Source organism: Epinephelus lanceolatus, chromosome 23 (assembly GCF_041903045.1).
Source record: "Epinephelus lanceolatus isolate andai-2023 chromosome 23, ASM4190304v1, whole genome shotgun sequence".
Taxonomy (NCBI): Eukaryota; Metazoa; Chordata; class Actinopteri; order Perciformes; family Serranidae; genus Epinephelus; species Epinephelus lanceolatus.
In genome coordinates, this window is record NC_135756.1 from 4,805,898 (window position 1) to 4,825,624 (window position 19,727).

The following is a 19,727-nucleotide window of genomic DNA, read 5'->3' on the forward strand; positions in this document are numbered from 1 at the left end:
GAAGGTTGTCCGTTCACTTACGTTTTAACAGGTCTGATGCTACTATGCGCCCCGGCTGTATCTAGGCTAACGGTTAACATGCTAACTATTATTTTTATGTCACTAGTCACTTGAAACAAATTTAGGACGATAGGAGACAGGTTGAAATAAACCGAAATTTCCCTTTAAGCACTGTTTACTACCACACTGTGCAACACTTATTGGTAGCCAACCATTTTTCCTCCTGAATTTTTTGGATATTTATGTCACTAGTCACTTGAAACAAATAGGACGATAGGAAATAAACCAAAATTTCCCTTTAAGAGGGTTAAAATCATCACAAGTAAAGACACACCCACAAGAGGCTATCCCTGTTGTATGCAGCGCTGGGTTGACATGACGAGTCAAACTAAGTCAAGCCAAGCCAGCATGTGTTTAGGAAAGGGTTAAAAGTTTCTGCAGACAGCTTGACAACGGTGTTAGTCCCATCCATGGTGCTGATTGAATCAATTGCTCTTTCAATCAAGAAACTGCAGTTCATGTCATGATGCCAGACCTGGACCAGGTGAGGAAGCAGGAAGACTTTGAGATTTTACTTACCCAGTGATGGTGTCTTTTCTGTTTTTCAGGTACAAGGCCGTGATCGATGCCTGCTCTCTGCAGCCAGACATTGACCTGCTGCCTTTTGGAGATCAAACTGAGATTGGAGAGAGGGTACGCACATGTTTGATTTATGATTTCTACATGGTTAGGTTGAAAAAAATAATTAGATATATCCTGTAAATCAATTTCGAGAAGTTAAGGCCCTGACACGCCAAGCCAACGGTCGGCCAGTGGTCAGTTTTTTTTTTCAGCATCTTGAATCGGTGTCAGGGATGGTGGAGCCTGTTGGTGAGAGAAATCCCTCTGATTGACAGTTCAGCTCAGTGCATTAAAAGAGAAACAGAAGTGAGGAAAGTAAACAAACGACTGAGGTCGAGAGGGTGTGAGATCTAAACAGATTTGTTAAAGAAGGTGAGATTACTTTTTTAGGCACTGAGCTCTTCAGAAATGGTTTATGATGGTTTGGGGTATTATTCGCCAGCGCATGGTGAATATCTTTTGTTCAGGTTGTGCTGTTAATGTGCCAACAGGCTAACTAGCATCTTGAATCTGTCCTGCTGGTATGGAGAGTCATTTCCTCTCACACAGGCACAGAATGAACGTGCTGGTTTGCTGTTGCTGTAGTCTTTGTGTGTGTTCAAGTGCAACTTTTTGGCCGTGACACAGGTGATGTGAGGTGACACGAGACGACCTTCGTTACTGCTAGTTCTTTGATGTTGGTTTTATGCGTCTGGGCCTTCACTGTCTGTAAATAGTCTGCAAAAACGGGACTTGTAGGATCTTTAAGTGACATTCTTACTTTTTTTTCCTCTGTGTTGCTGTGATTCAGGGCATCAACCTGAGTGGAGGTCAGAGACAGAGAATCTGTGTGGCCAGAGCTCTCTACCAGAACACCAACATCGTCTTCTTGGTGAGTTAATAAACCTCTTAAAAAATGTACAAAAAGATTGAATCTTCCTGTGTTAACACATAGTCTGTTTATTTTTTCATTTCACATTGGAAAGAACGAATCTTGTGGGCAATTTTCTAATTTTCTATCACCCATTAATTAGTTTAACATCCAGCAGAAAGAAACACCCTAACAATACATTTCTTTATGATTGACTGTATGACAACACATAGTCCATGTTGGCCTCTGGGACGAGGAGGTGTCTCACATCTCTGCTCTGCTGTCATGTGTTTTTCTTTCTGAGTGGTTGCCTCATTTCCTGTTGCCACTGCAGCTTTAATTGGTTATTAAGCATACATTCCAATTTAAAAGCTCTGTGTTGTTCTTTTACACACTCATCACTGTGATGGATAATGAGGGGATGTTTGCTTTAAGCCCAGGCTTCTCATATCTGATCTCAGGATTGAATTATGCATCATCGTACATCAATTAATCACAACTAGAACTCCATTACCACTCTATAGCACCGACCCACCCAGGAAGATGGACATAGCTGAGGTATCGATGAATAAACGGTAAATAACAGAAAATGTTTAGATCCACTTCAGGAGTTAATTCAAGCAATCAACACAGGTACCTGTTCAAAGTTTCTCAGGTCACCAGACTATCACAGAGCTGACACACTGAAGCCCTTTTTAAATAGGAATTGTGCAAATTTGCAGGAAAGCCCAATCAGTCTTTTTCAGCATTGGCAGTATAAAAACAAAATCGGGGAGTGCGGAAAATTGCCACCTACCTACTTTTGTTTAATGCGCCTTTTTCGGGGCAATGGGGGGCGTGAGCAAGTAACAAAACATGTAGCTCAGCGTGTGACGTAAACAGTGACGTGGGAGGGAAGCCGCGGCTGGTCAGTCCTTCGGCAATTCTCTCGTAAGTCGGCCTGTTTTTCACCATCCCGGCCATCTGATGGTTAATGACCTCTTCGTTTTTGAGGGCAAGGAGGGCGCGCAATTCCTTGTCTCCCCAGTTGCTTCAACGTCCCCTCCCGTGGTGGAAGGCCGCCTCGCTCTTTTTAAATCATAAAGAGTTCGCCAATATGTCTACCCTACGAGGAGGAAAATTGGGTACCTCAGATCAACTCGCCAATCCGCCTCTGTGTGTCTAAATGCTCGCAGCTTGCCGGCAAAACGGCCCAACATTGGCTGAAAATCTGGCAGTGTGAAAGGGGCCTTAGGCCCTGTTTATACAACAACAATTTCAACTGAAAACGTTAAACTTTAGTTGCGTTTTGGCCGATTGTTTATACGACAGCTGCGTTTTGGGTGCCTGAAAACGCAACGTTGTGAAAACAGGTTCCAGAGTGCAACTTTTTGGAAACGTCAGCATCTCCGTTGTCATGTAAACTTGCAATATGCAGTTCCTCTGAAAACGGAGACTTTTCGCACATGCGCATTACGGTTCCAGTCACTAGGCAGGCCCACCGTCACAACAACAATGCCAAGCTCTGTTTGTGCTGCTCACCCTGTTGATATGAAGTGAAGTGTAGATCTGTTACTGTAGCAACTCCACCTCGTCGTCCATCCAGACAAATTTATCTGTGTATGCTTTCGCCATTGTGTCTTCTTTGTTGTGGTTTGTAATCACCTCGTTGTAGAGGAACGCGCATGGCGTCATGCCGTGGTGTTGCTTTGCAAATTTACACTGCCACCCATTTGCCTGGCGTGCATACTACAGCGTTTCCAGTAGATTTTGCTGCTCCGTGTGAACGGGGATCATTTCAATAATGTCGTCATATAAATGCAGAAGTTTTTTAAAATGCAAAGGACAGACTTTTCTGTTTATAGAGAAACCGTTGTCGTCTAAACAGGGCCTTAGAGACAGACAACCATTCACACTCACATACACATTTATGGACAATTTAGAGTCACCAATTAACCTGCATGTCTTTGGACTGTGGGAGGAAGCCGGATAACCCTGAGAAAGCCTACAGCAATGTCTGGGCCACACTGCCTGTGTGAGCAGTGCTGCAGAACATCCAGAGAACAGAAGGCTTGCCTAATTTTTGCATGTGACACACAGGGTTTCAGGAAAAGACTGTACAATTGTCTTTTTTTAAAGATTACTTTTTGGACATTTTGCCTTTATTAGATAGGATAGTTAAGTTTTTTTCCCTCCTGCTGTGATGCAAAAGTACTAACCATGGCGAGACAGAAACATTATGTGACAAAAGGTTTGAACATTTTTTACCATTGTAAACTCTATCTGTGTCAGTTTAGAGCATCTGTCCCAGCTGAGTCACAAACTATGTGTCTACTCACTTTGAATCAAAACCTTCAGTACGATGATACACATATATCTGTACATCAGTATTTAGACAGCTCTTTACATGACAATTTATTTCTTGTCTCACTTATGTCCGTCTCTGTCTCGTGTCTCGTAGGACGATCCCTTCTCAGCGCTGGACATCCACCTCAGTGATCACCTGATGCAGGAAGGAATCCTCAAGTTCCTGCAGGATGATAAACGGACTGTAGTCCTGGTCACACACAAACTGCAGTACCTCATACACGCAGACTGGGTGAGATTTATTCTATGGAACATATACAATTAGCAGTATTCATCTCAGTCAAGCCTTAACTTTTATTTTTGTGTGTGTTGTCCAGATAATAGCGATGAAGGACGGCTCTGTGCTGAGAGAGGGGACGCTGAAGGACATCCAGACTCATGACATTGAGCTTTACGATCACTGGAAGACCCTGATGAACAGACAAGACCACGGCCTGGAGAAGGTACAGTGACATGGCTTCAACCAACATATTGACATTAACCAAATATAAACACCAGCAGTCTACATTCATACCCACTCATGTTTCACCCTCTACAGTGTGAATGTATTCAAAGCTTTATTCTGTCTCTGTTGTGTCTATGTGTAGGACGTACAGCAGGACAGTCAAACAACACTAGAGAGGAAAACACTGAGGAGAGCTTTCTACTCCAGAGAGGCCAAGAACCAAATTGACGACGAGGACGAAGGTAACAGATGAACCACTTCCTCTTTTAAAAGTTTTAAATTCTTTCAGGCTTGTTTCATGACCAACTCTTAAAATTAGTCATCGACATAATTGATAAGACATAACTTGTTAAAAAAAGAAGGATGAAGTAGAAAAGGTGTTTATATTGTGTCACGTTTGATTAAATTAAATGTCATATTCCTAACACCTGATTTTATCAGAGGAAGAAGAGGAGGAGGAAGATGACGACAACATGTCCACAATGACAAACAGAAGATCAAAGATCCCATGGAGGGTAAACCAAACACAAGTAGAGACTCAAATAATAAAGGGGAAAAGCAAACAAATTGATCAGTCAATCATCTGCAGGACGTCTGTATCCAGAGCAGCTTTACCTCTAAACTAAACTTTGAATCTGTCTCTAATGACGTCATCTCCTCAGGTGTGTTGGTGTTACCTGTCCTCTGGTGGCTTCCTCATGGTCTTCCTGATGGTGTCCTCTAAACTTCTCAAACACTCCGTCATCGTTGCCATCGACTACTGGCTGGCCATCTGGACTTCCTCCAAAACCGATCAGGCTAATACAGGAACAGACGCGGCAAACAGAACCAGCCTGGCTGACAGTTTTAGTGGGAACGGCACGCTGCCAACGCCCACGCCCACGCCTAACCTGGTGGATGAGGTAGAATATTTCTGACAATGGTTTTTAGATACAAGCTTTTTTTTTAACTTTTATGGGATTTTAATGGGGGATGCACCGATATGGATTATTTCAACCAATACCAAGAACCGATAATTTCACATTTTTGTTTTTAAATGAAGTGCAAACAAAGTAGTTTATTTACACCTGAGGGTAAGAAAGGCTGAGATGTAGCGAGGAAATCTTAATATAATAAATATAAATATTCCACAGCCCTGACTGAACCAGAGAGGTAACGATACAAATAATCTCCAACTGCAGCATCACATGTTTAGCGGTTATTAATAAGTTTAACAACAGAGTCGAGCCTTTTAAAAGCTCAGTGTTGGATGTTAGCCGCTGCTGCTAATTAGCTCGTTCTAATACTCTGGAGACGGTCCTTCAGCGCTGTGTCTAACTGGTGTCGGGCGGTCGGAGATCAGACCCTTGGCAGAGTCCTGTTGTCTTCCTCTGGAACTGTGAAAGACATCCGCACCGCTACATGTTTTACCCTCTAGACCGCGTGCTGCAGTTGTTGTTCTTCTTTTTCTCTGTGTTTATTGGTGACTCGCAAACTAAGTTTAAAGGTACATCTACCACCACTCACTGTGTTGTATGTGTAGATGCTGCCCTCGTTAAAGGGATAGTGCACCCAAAACTGAAAATCCAGCCATTATCTACTCACCCATATGCCGAGGGAGGCTCAGGTGAAGTTTTAGAGTCCTCACATCACTTGCAGAGATCCAAGGGGAGAGGAGGTAGCAACACAACTCCACCTAATGGAGGCTGACGGCGCCCCAGATTCAAACGTCCAAAAACACATAATTGAAACCACAAAATATCTCCATACTGCTCGTCCATAGTGACATAGCTTGTGACGTCCATAGGTTGTGCACAAGACCAGCGAAAGCACGTGAACACACATGAATGCAGTGCCCATGTCTCACAGTCTCGTGCAACTGCGCACACAAGAGCGCAGAGAGGCAGTCAGAGCTACAAGCTACAATGAGGCTAAAAACAGAGTTCAAATGAGGTTTTTCCAAACAACTTTTTTATGTCGGGGCTTCAGGACACTTGGATCACTACGGACGAGCAGTATGGAGATATTTTGTGGTTTCAATTATGTGTTTTTGGACGTTTGAATCTGGGGCGCCGTCAGCCTCCATTAGGTGGAGTTGTGTTGCTACCCACTCTCCCCTCGGATCTCCGCAAGTGATGTGAGGACTCTAAAACTTCACCTGAGCCTCCATCGGCATATGGGTGAGTAGATAATGGCTGAATTTTCATTTTTGGGTGCACTATCCCGTTAAGTCAATGAAAGCAGTCCGGCCTCGTATTATCGGTGCTATTTATTGGCTATAATTTTAATTGTCAGAATAATGCACAATTATAAAAATATCCCATTATCCCGATATATATTGTACATCCGTTAATTCACATGCTTTACCTGCTCTAAATCTGCAGATAGATTTCTACGTGGGCACTCCCAGAAAAATAGCAGAGTTGCAACTTACATATTTTAGAATTAATAACCTACATTTTATCACTATGCTGTTGTGTCACCTATTCAAATATTAAGATAAAATACAGAGTATGGATGTCCCGATACCAAAGGATCAGGACCGATCATTTTTTACTGATCAGGATTATATCGCTTATATTGACCTTTATAGAGCCTGATTTAATCCTTTGTTTTGTGTCAGCTGTCACACGGGTGTTTCTACTCGCCAAGCTTTCAGGGTTGGGAATCAGCAGAAGATCCATGATACGATATTATCACAATACTTAAGTGGGATAAAATGTATTGTGATTTATTACCTTTTTTCAACAGTAAATTATGTCCCCGAGGGAAACCTTTGTCAACATCTGTTTATCTAATAAGATAAAGTTTTAGTTTGTTCATCTCACTTCAGCCATTTTTTTGCAGCAGCAAAATGTATGTAGTGGACTGTAAAAGCAATTGATCATATCATTCTAGTAGGCTACCTACATTTTAATTTGTATTTGTCATATTAATCATTTATGTAATAGAAACAATTGATACTTGGCACTGTGATGATATAAAAAAATACTACGATACTATGCTGTATTGATTTCGTCCCTGCTCCTAAAGCTTACATGCACAGTAACATGGAGTGCAGCCTTCGTCAGCTCTCCTCCACGCCGTTGAGCTCCTGTGTGTGTATAAGAGCAGAGCCTGAAGGCCACACGCCATTACCAAAAAAACAGTATGACACAGTTTATTCATCATTTACTGACATTATAAGCACTCGTTTAATTTCAGCTCAGTGTGAGAGTCTCTTGTGTTTTGCTTCAAGCTATGACTCATGGTATTTCACCGCCCTGCTCAGGGATAAGACAGACGGCGGAGCAAAACTGACGATAACCACAACCACCACGCCACTGCAGTTGAATATTTCAATAATAATATGTGGTTATTGCAAAATCCCACAGCACACCATTTGAGAACCACTGGTCTAATCCGTGTAAAAGGTGTTCAGACAACAAAAATAAACACTGTTCATTAAGGTATCTCAGATGAAGGCTGCACCAAATCAACATATACTGGAGACGACTCTCTTAAAGGGACAGAGAAATTCCCTCCAGTAGCAAGGGCCAGAAAGTTACATTTTTAAACTTTTATACATACTGAAAATTACGGATTTGTAAGATTAAGTGTTGCCGTGTTTAAAAATATATACAAAGACAAACAGTATCACTTTTTTAAAACAATTAATCGCTGCTGAACACTATGCATCTATTTTACACACAGGCCGACTCCCACTATCTGCCCGTGTTTATCGTCCTGTGTGCGGCTGGAATCACGCTATGCCTCATCACCTCTCTCACTGTGGAGTTTCTGGGTCTGTCTGCAGCCACCAGCCTGCACCACAACCTGCTCAACAAGATCATCCACGCCCCCATCAGGTACCACCAACACCCAAAAACTGCAGTCCTCACTTTAAGAGCAAAAGAGGCTCTGTGTCTCCCCACATTCAGCTGTGGTGGGGTTAAATAATCGACACAGGTAACTTTAAAAAAGGATAAAAGACAGGAAAGAAGGACGTCAAACAAGAATCCTGTCTCCAAGGAAACACTTGTGAGTTTCCTCTAAGCTGTTGCACTTGACCTGGATTTCTGTGCTCATCCTCTGTCTCTCTGATAATGCTTTTTCTGTTGCTCTCGGTATGTAACCAAGGACAGAAGCTACATCAGTGTGGTCTGTTTTTGCTTGTGCCCCCTCCTTTTTCTCTTGGAGGTTGGCAGGTCAGATAGCAGGTTATGTAACCTATTCTTATGCCTCCACACTGGAGACAGTTGCGACTAGATGCATTATGTTTTTGGGTCATCCGTCTGTCCATCAGTCTCTGGAACATAATATCTTAAGAAAGTCTTGAGGGACTTTTTCCATATTTGGCACAAACACTCAGTTGGACTTAATGATGAACTGATGAGAATTTTGTCTCATTCTTGTGAGCAGCATGATATCTCATGAACACCTTGAGGGATTTTCCCCAGATTTGGCACAAACATCCACTTAGACTCAAGGATAAAAGGTTCAGTTATTGTGACCTAACCAAACACTTTTAACTTAAGAATTAATTTGCTAATTATGACAAAATTTCACACAAACGTCTACTTTGACTAATGAATGAACTGATTAGAATTTGGTGGTCAAAGGTCGTGGTCACTGTGACCATGTCTGTCACATGCTCCTGAATGCAATATCTCAAGAACACCTTGAGGGATTTTTTTCAAATTTGGTATAACATGGACTCAGCAATGCACCCATTAACATTTGGTGGTTGAAGGTCAATGTCACTGTGACCTTCTGTCTGTTTCATTCTCTAGAATGCAATATCTCAAGAAGGCCCTGATGAAATTTTTCCATATTTGGCACAAACACTCAGTTGGACTTAATAATAAACTGATGAGAATTTTGTCTCATTCTTATGAGCAGCACAATATCTCAAGAACACTTTGAGGGATTTTCCTCAGATTTGGCACAAACATCCACTTAGACTGAAGGATAAAAGATTCAGTTACTGTGACCTCGCAAAACATTTTTTGGCCATAACTTAAGAATTAATTTGTTAATAATGACAAAATATCACACAAATGTCTAATAAAATAAAATTGAATCAAATTTGGCACAAACATCTACTTTGAATTATGAATGAACAGATAAGAATTTGGTGGTCAAAGGTCACTGTGACCTCATCTGTCTCATTCTCGTGAGCATGACATCTCAAGAACACCTTGAGGGATTTTCCACAGATTTGGCACAAAGGTCTACTTTGAATCATGACTTAACTGATAAGAATTTGGTGGTCAAAGGTCGTGGTCACTGTGACCATGTCTGTCACATGCTCCTGAATGCAATATCTCAAGAACACCTTAAGGGATTTTTTTCAAATTTGGTATAAAATGGACTCAGCAATGCACCCATTAACATTTGGTGGTTGAAGGTCACTTTGAGATTGCTAAAATGTAAAGTGCAATACAAATAAATGTATTATTATTTATGACAAAATTTCACACAGATGTCTAATAGAATAAAGCAATCAAATTTGGCACAAACGTCTGCTTTGACTCACAGATGAATTGATTAGAATTTGGTGGCCAAAGGTCTGTCGCATGCTCCTGAATGCAATATCTCAAGAACACCTTGAGGGAATTTCTTTAAATTTGGTATAACGTGGACTCAGCAATGCACCGATTGGAATTTGGTGGTTGAAGGTCAGGGTCACTGTGACCTTCTGTCTGTTTCATCTTGTAAACCTGATATCTCAAGAAGGCCTTGAGGCAGATTCCTTAGATTTTTTATTCAAAGGTCACCGTGACCCCACAAAACATGTTTTTGGCCATAACTCAAGAATTCGTACGCTAATTATGATAAAATTTCACATAAATATCTAATGGGAAATGAACATTGCTGTCACCCTGAACATCCTATTCTAACCCTTAAACTCTGTATGTAAGAAAATGAGCACATAGTCAAATGTTCTCACTGAGCAGCCAAATCTGAGCAGAATTTGGCACAAACTTTCAGTTGGCCTCAGTGAAGAACTGATTAGATTTTAGTGGTCAAAGGTGAAAGGTCATGGTTGCTATGACCTTGCCTCTCAAGAACACCTTTAGGGATTTTTTTCAAATTTGGCACAAATATCCACGGTAAATCAAGGATTAACTAATTACAGTGTGGTGGTCAGAGGTCAAGGTCACTGTGACCTCATCTTTCTCATTCTTGTGAACATGATATCCCAAGAACACCTTTAGGGATTTTCCTCAGCTTTGGCACAAACATTCACTTGGACTCAGGAATGAACTGATTAGAATTTAGTGGACAAAGGTCACTGTGACCCAAAAAAAAAATGCCATGATAAGAATTTATATGGTAATTATGGAAAAATATTCACACAAATGTGTAAGAGGATATAATGATGTTTAAATGTCAGAGCTGGAAAAAAAACATCCAAAATGTGTGACTTAGGTATTTGATGTGTATATAACCTCTGTGCTCAGGTTCTTTGACATCACTCCCCTGGGACAGATCCTCAACAGATTCTCTGCGGACACCAACATCATAGACCAGGTGAGAAGATTATTTCATGGGTTTTATTTTGTTCTTATACATATATAATAATATATAATATGCTGTTATCTATAGACGACAGTGTGTTTCTTTTTGAAGTCGAGAAGAAGTGGTGTAAAGAGGCAACATCAAAAGATACATGTTCATTTTTACATTTTTAGTTTTACATTGTTTCTGTATTTGCAGTGTGTATGCTCTTAATGTGTCTGTATCTGTGGTATTTTTTGTATTTGTTTTGGATTTTTGTACATTTTTTGATTTGGTGTTATTTCTGAAGTGTTTCACGTTTCTCCCAGTGGAATTGTTTTGTAGTGTATTTGCCTTCGTCGGCCTCTGCAGTCATATGTAAACTAAAAGAAAAAGCCAAACATGAACATATTCTGAATTCATTATCACTTTGTCATCTATTTTTTTTTCTCAGCATATTCCCCCAACACTGGAGTCTTTGACCAGATCCACGTTGCTCTGTTTGTCAGCCATCGGGGTCATATCCTCCATCACTCCACTCTTCATGGTCGCCTTGCTTCCCCTGGGCGTGGCCTTCTACTTCATCCAAAAGTACTTCAGAGTGGCGTCCAAGTGAGTCTGCAGTGTATTTGTTGTAGATAGAGTGCACTGTTTTTTGCATTCAAACATTCAGGGAGTGTAGTTAGATAAAGTGAAGAGCATCTGTCCATCCCATGATTGTGAACGCGATATCTCAAAAAACGCCTCAAGGGAATTTCTTCAAATTTGGCACAAACATTCACTTGGAATTGAGGATGAATTAATTAGATTTTGGTGGTCAAGGGTCAAAGGTCATGGTCTCTGTGACCTTAGATCCTTGTCATTCTCATGAACACAATATCTCAAGAACACCTTGAGGGAATTTCTTCAGATTTGGCACAAACATTCAATTGAGGATGAACTAAAGGTCAAGGTCACTGTGACCTTGTATCTATTTTATTCTCGTGAATGCAATATCTCAAGAACAGCTTGAGGGAATTTCTTCAAATTTGGCGGAAATGTTCACTTAGACTAAACCATGAACTGATTAGATTTTGGTGGTCATAGTTCAAAGGTCAAGGTCACTGGGACTTTATTTGTCTCATTCTTGGGAATGCAATATGTCAAGGACACCTTGAAGTAAGTTCTTCAAATTTGGCACAGACATTTACTTTAACTCAAGAAGGAACTGATTTGATTTCATTTGTCAAAGGTCAAGGCCACTGTGGCCTTGTTTGTCTCATTCTCGTAAACATGATATCTTGAGAACACCTTGAGGGAAATGTTATTTAAGTTTGACACAGACGGCCAATTGGTCTGGAGAACAAACTGATTTTAATTTTGTGGTTGAAGGTCAAAGGTAAAGGTCAGTGTGACCTCACAAATGTCTAATAGGAAAAAAAGTTTTTATATTATATATAAAATAATTAAATTTTATATCCAAAAGGTCAAAGGTCAGCTTCACTGTGACATCATAGTGTTCTGCATAACCTCTCCTGGTCATTATTCAACATTGTATCTCAGGAACAGGAAGTGAAGACTAATCTTTGGTGTCCACCTTCAGACTGTGCTGACTGTATAGACCTCCTGTGTGTGAAGCATGTTTTCACAGAGGATGTAAACTGTCAGCGAAACTTGAACGGTGTGCGGAGACAAACCACCACAGGGCAATAATTCCAGTTGATTTTGGGGTGAACTGTTCCTTTAATGTCCCAGCTCTCCATTCATGCAGAAAACAGCATACGGCATTCGTGTATGTATGAATGCCAGACAAATTTGGTACTGACCTGTTCGTAGTGCGGGTAGAGGACATCAGGCAGTTATCGTAATAACTACACATACATACTGTGAATACTGTTTCTCTGTCTCTCAGGGACCTGCAGGACCTGGATGACTCCACACAGCTGCCCCTGCTCTGCCACTTCTCTGAGACCGCTGAAGGGCTCACCACTATAAGAGCATTTAGGTACAACACACATGCACTTGACTTCCATCCGGTCTGCAGTGAGCACAAAGTGTATTTTTACACTCTGTGTCTGTGTTCTTCCATCTCACACGTTACTACACAGGAGGGAACTTGACATGGTTTCATATTCAGTCTCTGGACTCCTCTCCTCCACAGGAATGCTCTCTGCATGCCTGAGCCCAGCCCTTACCTCAAATTTAATTTAAGCTTAACCCTAAAGTAAACTTCATAAAGGCTTTCTCTGCTGCCTGCCTTATGGCCCCACATTGTGACTACATAAAGAGATCTACATGGCTCTTTGAATGCAGTCCATGGTAAAGATAATGATGATAATGCATTATGTATACAGTGTAATTAAGTAGTTTAGTTAGTTCAAGTGCTTTTACTCAGGCTGCAACGGAAAAAAGAAGTAACTGTTTGGCTCATACTGCGATTTAGGAGTCACGGTTCGGTGAGATTTTGGTACAGTGGGAAAAAAACAAATGCATAAGGATCTGAACAGACAAGAGTGCAGTTTTCTTACTGACATTTTGTCGACTGGAAACTTTGGTACAGAGTCCTGCACAGATCTGATTTTCAAGACCGAGACATTGCAGAATTCTCCTGGTGCGTGACGTGAAAGAAAAAGTGTCGAACAAAACTTTTCTCTGTCTAAAATGCATCATTTCCGTTGAGCGTCATTCATCTAAAGTGCCAAGCGCCCTCTCACAAAGTAGCCCCAACGCACCATCCTCGTCTTACACACACCTCTCACTCTGTTGCTGATGGCCAAGAGCCTGCAGACGGGTCTTCCAACTCCAGCACCATAGTGTAACTGACTTGCAGCCAATCTGCTTGTTGTGCTAACGTCAGCACGTGTTGCTGATGGCGTCAGTTTACATACTGTGTATTCTGTGTGTGGCTGCATGTAGCGGACCGTGACCCCAGTGAATTGACACAGCCCTAACTTTTACTTTTATATTTATGATACTGCAGTGAGAGAAGAGAGACGCATGAGTCTCGTGTTGTAGTTATAGTTGTGTTGGAGGAAGCAGCAGCAGCAGCAGCAGTATCTCTTTGTATTTCTGTCTTCACCCTGTTTCCCATCGTTGCTATAATCCAACATTAAACGGCTCTCACGCTGTTTCTATCCTCTCCTCCCTGAGGACTTCCTCACACACACAAATATACAAGCACTGGGAGACTCACACACACACACACAAGCACATATCATGCACACACACGCAGGAACAGTGAATCTGGTGATGAGACAGATTCTTGGCAATCATGGGATGGTTCCCATTATCATTATCCACTGGTCTCCCTCCAAACCAAGTCTGCTTTAGATGGCAGTGACTCACTGCTCGACACAGACGAAGATAAAACCACAAGTTACAATATACTGAATAAAAGTGACGACTACTAATCTAACATGTAAACCTAAATTTTTAGTTTAGTTTTTTTTTGGTTTAGGCCACAAACAGAGGAAAGAAAAGCCAAGTTCAAACACTAACAACACAGTATTTTTGTAAAGAGAATCATAAAATAATGGAAGGATGCATTGTATATTTATCTTATGAACGCTTTAATGTTGTTTTCAGACACGAGGCTCGTTTCAAGCAGCGTATGCTGGAGCTGACAGACACCAATAACACCGCCTACCTGTTTCTGTCTGCCGCCAACCGCTGGCTGGAGGTCCGAACGGTGAGAAACTGTTTTATTGTGTAATTTCTCACATGACAGGTGATGGCTGATTCTCTCATACATACAGTAATTAACCATTATTCAGATTTAAGTTTGGTTGGACAAATGTAAGGACAATAAAAGGCTCATTCATGATTAAATGTTGTTGCTGAGACTCTTGTAGCTCTTTGTTTTTGCCTCTCTGATATTTGGTTCATAGACCCTTCTAGGGCCGACGTCACATTGAAGTCATTTTATTAGCTGGAGGTGCAGCTGCCTCTCCCCCACAGGGCTGTAGGCTACACAGGAGTCTTAAGATGTGTTTGTCTTGTTGTGTTATTGGGAGCCAGAATAGAAGGAGTCATGGCTCAAAACCAGCCGCCACTGCCCGTCGACAAAAACAAAGATGGTTAAATGTGATAAGACCAAAGGACTGGACGGAGGCCATCATCAAAAACGCTCACATGTGCAGCGCACACTTCATATCAGGTTAGGGAAAAAGTATTTCCTGTTGTAGGGATGAATAAGGTTATGTGTATTAAGGGTTATCATGTCCACCTCATCAGAAACTGGGGAGGGATCAAGAGGAATATTGGATTTCTCTGGAACGCTAACTTTTTAGCACATTAGCTAACGTTAGCTTCCATAGCAAAACAAACAAGTGTGGTCCTCCTTTGTAAGATTGGCTTCCTGCAGAGATGGGACCAAGTCACACGTGCAAGTCTCAAGTAAGTCCCAAGTCATTTTTTCTTGGGCAAGTCAAGTCAAGTCACAGGTTATGTCAAGTCAAGTCCTGTAATAGGTCAAGTCAAGTCCAAGTCAAGTCAAGTCAAGTCAAGTCAAGTCAAGTCACCTTATTATTGTAATTTTACGTGCAGAATCTGATCTCAATGAAGTGAAAAGACAAGGTATAAGTAACTGTCAGTAAACATTGACTTCATCGCTGCAATGTTGACTTTGCAGGGACGACCCCCATGCACACATGCACACACACACACACACACACACACACACACACACATACACTAACCAAGGCAGCGGCCAAATCACCCATTTAGCTCATTTAACCCTGTGTTGCTCGTTCATAAAATGTACAGCCGGTCTTGTGATGAACCGGTCGGAATGTTCGCTCACGTTTTCTGGGGTTAATGTTAGCAAATAAATTAAAAAAAACCAAGTTCCACCAAACCGACCCACCCCCGTATCGTATCAAGCTAACGTTAGCTAACTACCAACTAACCAGATAATATTAGCTAATTGACAAGCACTTACTGGGCAGAATGGCTCTTCAAATGACGAACAAAGTTTGAAGTTGTCGTCTGGCTGTCCGAGATGTTTATGCCACATGTCTTGCACTGTGCCATTCGTCTTTTGTCGTCAGATATAAGAGGGCGTGTTTCTCCAATAAACACGTAAGGTACGTAGAGAGGGCATGACTGATTGACAGGGTAGTGATCCAATCATGACAACGCCATTCTCAGCCTGCGCTCCTACCGGGTAATCAACATTATTTTTTAAATTAATTTATTAATTTTATATTCACACTGAAAACATGATGTGAATAACACTCAAGTCATTCAAGTCATTGTGTCTCAAGTCAAGTCAAGTCCCGAGTCTTTAACTTCCAAGTCCAAGTCAAGTCTCAAGTCTTTTATTTTTTGTCAAGTCAAGTCACAAGTCATCAAAACAGCGACTCGAGTCGACTCGAGTCCAAGTCACAATGACTCGATTCCCCATCTCTGGCTTCCTGTGACATCATCCATCCACTGAGTGAGAGCGTACGGGTCAGCCAGTCTGAAGGGGTGCGCTTGATTTACAAAATAAAAGACAAAACAGGAGCAAAATTGGTAGATTTGTGATTCAGCACAAAATCTCAATTATCTTGTTTTGAAAATCGATGGAAGCCACAATCATAATTAAAAATCCAATTAATCGCCCAGCCCTGTGGCACAGTTAACATTTCTTCTTCTTCCTCTCTCCCTCTCACGCAGGACTACCTCGGAGCAGTGATCGTGCTGTCAGCAGCAGGAGCCGCCATATGGAGCCCGATGAAGTTGACCTGCGTAGGCCTGGTGGGCCTCGGACTTACGTACGCCCTCACTGTGAGTTCTCTCTTTTAAAGGTTCTTTGGTCTGATGTTTTATCATGCTGTTTGGCACTGACGCTTAGATATTTTTGTACTTTTAAAGAACCAACACATGACAGATTTGGTCCCAACAGCAGCAAATGTCTTTATTGTGTCTGTTAAAGATTGTGTGGGCTTACGCACCATTAAAGCAAAACAACAACTGCAATAGAGCGCCCTTAATTGTGAGGTTTGAAGAAGCTTTTAAGATCTTTTAATTCAGCTTACACTAGTGGTTCTGTGATGCATGCTGTGTACCACAAACTGACAGACACACATGAAACCTGTGGCCACGTTATATTGTGATTTGTGGGTTTTGGCACAGCCCAACTCCAGCCGACACATTTCAGGATGGCCTACATCAAATTATTCAAAAAATAGATTACACTACATGAATCGCTGGTGGTATCGACAAAGGACGGCCGTTTGGTTTTCTTTTTCCACTGTGAGAAGTTGTGGATGGTACCATTGCGTACCAGAAATGCTAGGGTCTAGGTACCATGTCTGAAGGGTGACTTTTGGTTCTAAAGGTACCAAACCAAAAGTGTTTGGTGGAAACAGGGCTTTAGAGAGTTGTCTGTATAGTTGTGGGTTTACACTGTAGATATAAACATCATCTTAACAATAAAAGCATGATCCTTTGTGTGTCGCTCTGTAGGTCACCAACTACCTGAACTGGGTGGTGAGGAACCTGGCAGACCTGGAGGTCCAGATGGCGGCTGTGAAGAAGGTCAACAGCTTCCTCAGCACAGAGTCAGAGAACTACGAGGGATCTATGGGTAACTGAGTTCTTGTTATCAAGCTCACGTACACCAACATCCATTCAGCCTTACTAATCACACACACGTGTAACTAGGCTTAAATCTCAATGACCATGATCATCCAGCTCCGCAGGACTTGTGAAATTATGCCTCTAACTGTGTTTTGACATTTTCATAACAGCCCTGATAAGAAGAGAACCACATATTTTGGACTTGTCAGATTTGATTTCTAAGACAGCAACACGAAGCCAAAATGTTGGGAAGGAGCTCACTGCTGCATTCCTGCAAAAAATTTTTTTTTAATACATGATTGCAAGACTTTTTAACATCTGCAGTATAACAGATAAAGTACCATAGGTAAATAAATAAAAGGGTTACTTTGGTATTTTTCAATGATACATTTTTAGATTGGTCCTGTATTGAATGAGAGGGCTGCAGCCAGGAGCCGTGAAACAGTCTGCTGCGTCCATTTACGTCCACGAAAGGTGTTTGTTTTTGCCACCGACAGGCTCAGGTTGTTATTCTAAGTGTCTGACAACATTATGAAAGGATCCCTACAGAGATAGAGCTTTGTGTTAAAGAGTAACATCCTTTTTGTTCGACTAGAAACAGCCACAAAATCACTATCTCCAAACCCACCAGATTCCATTTAAATAAACAGTCATTTTATCATCATAGGACACATTTCATTTAAAGTCGACAGAAACAAAATAAAACTCACAAAAATAGTCACTGTTCCAACAATCACCAACTCTGGTTTGGTTTAAATTAACTCTTAATTCAGTCACTTAAATGTAAAAAAAATGCTGCCACTATACATGCTAAAATGACTGTTTATTTAAATGGAGTCTGGTGAAACTGGTGATGGCAATTTCGGGCCACTTCTTCTTAAACAAAAAGGCTCTTACTCTTTAACACAAAGGTCGATCTCTGTAAGGATCCTTTCCATAATGTTGTCAGACACTTAGATATAATAACAATCTGAGCCTGTCAGTGACAAAAACAAACACTTCTATAGGGCTGTACCCAAATATTCGGATATTCGAATATTTGTTTCTATGGGTAGGTATTCATTATGAAAATTTGGTATTCGATATTCGTTTTTTTTTATTTACTTTTTAATTTATTTATTTATTAACCTTTTTTTGGTGCTAAATGTAGTCTTTTTGTTGTTGGTAAATGTAGGTTATCAATAAAAATCAAAACTTTTAAATTGCATTGTTGAAAATGTCTTGTTGTTGTGGATGGACCTATAACAATAACATCAGATTTTGACTGATTGAGTTGGAGAAAATTGTCTGACATCCAGTATTTTATTTCTGTGATACAGTTGTGGAGGGCTGCTATATTAGACTGATCACTGGGACTGATTGGGATGTACAACTGTGTGTCGTCTGCATAACAATGAAAATGGACGTTGTATTTACGGATGATGTCACCTAGAGGGAGCATGTAAATGGAAAAGACAATAGGGCCCAGGATCGACCCCTGGGGGATACCATAGGAGACATACTGGACCAAGTACATGTTTCTACTCATAAAAATGGGACAAAAGAGTGTAGGTTGAAAAATACAGAAGATACCCTTTAAGGGTCATCTTGTACACACACTTAGACATTAAATTTCACAAATCATTCACACACCAGATGTCAGTAGGATTTTGATTTTGAAGTACAAAGAGATAAAGTTGTGTTTAAAGATTTATAGGATGAAACAAAATGATTTGATGATAAATCAGCTCGTTATAACTGTACAGTGTGTGTGTGTAACAGTTTCATCGTTTGCTTCAGAGTCCAGAAGCTGTGTTTTGGGTTTATGGGATGTGCTGTTGCTATGGTGAAATAATACAAATGCTGCCGGGATTTTCTCCTGGCAGGACAGACAACAAAACAAAGAGACTTTACATCATCTCAGATTTAATTTATTCAGGTTAGTGCCAGTGAGTCAACTGATATCTAACCGAACCAAACCTTTACAGATCTTGAACAAAAAAGGCAAACGTCCAGTGAATCTGCCAGAGGACCTTTAATCCAGACAGAGCAGCTATTTCGGGAAGCGTAACCAAAACAATTCCTGAGTTTGAAGGATGGCTGGAAAAAACACAAAGAAAGTGAAAAGAAACCAAGAAAAAAAGCAGATTAAAATATTATAAGAGTTAACAGTAAGGTTTCCATCTCTGTGTCTCATATAAAGGTCCGTCGTCTTGTTGACTTTAACTTTCAGCCTTGTGTTTTACAGTACATACTCCCAAATCCCAAAAACTGAGTGACAGAGACCAGAAAGATTCTTCCTCTCTGACATCATGGAAGCTCCCAGTGAACAGATAAATGTGTAAAATTTGTGAGGACGAAACCAAAAGAAGTCGAACTATGAAACTCTTATCTCGTCCGTGTAGTAATATGAATAATGTGGCATATAGAAGCTAGTGTTTCCAAATATCAGGAAAACTACTCAAGTTTGAAGACAGTTGT

General features: G+C 40.9%; 1 protein-coding gene across 5 annotated transcripts in view; it reads left to right on the plus strand.

Moving 5' to 3' along the window:
* The window catches only part of abcc9 (ATP-binding cassette, sub-family C (CFTR/MRP), member 9), a 107,518-nt gene that overhangs the window by 64,772 nt on the left and 23,019 nt on the right, over positions 1-19,727 (plus strand). For all 5 annotated transcript variants that reach the window (XR_004500984.2, XR_013490369.1, XM_033615042.2 and 2 more), the window contains 14 exons: positions 609-693; positions 1,412-1,492; positions 3,912-4,049; positions 4,135-4,260; positions 4,405-4,504; positions 4,704-4,777; positions 4,925-5,164; positions 7,935-8,089; positions 10,688-10,757; positions 11,179-11,336; positions 12,616-12,708; positions 14,289-14,391; positions 16,362-16,472; positions 17,154-17,274. Coding sequence is in view for 3 of the 5 variants with exons in the window: in XM_033615042.2 (XP_033470933.2) it covers positions 609-693; positions 1,412-1,492; positions 3,912-4,049; positions 4,135-4,260; positions 4,405-4,504; positions 4,704-4,777; positions 4,925-5,164; positions 7,935-8,089; positions 10,688-10,757; positions 11,179-11,336; positions 12,616-12,708; positions 14,289-14,391; positions 16,362-16,472; positions 17,154-17,274 (1,655 nt within the window). In the remaining 2 variants the exon portion in view is untranslated. The remainder of the gene's footprint in view (positions 1-608; positions 694-1,411; positions 1,493-3,911; positions 4,050-4,134; positions 4,261-4,404; positions 4,505-4,703; positions 4,778-4,924; positions 5,165-7,934; positions 8,090-10,687; positions 10,758-11,178; positions 11,337-12,615; positions 12,709-14,288; positions 14,392-16,361; positions 16,473-17,153; positions 17,275-19,727) is intronic.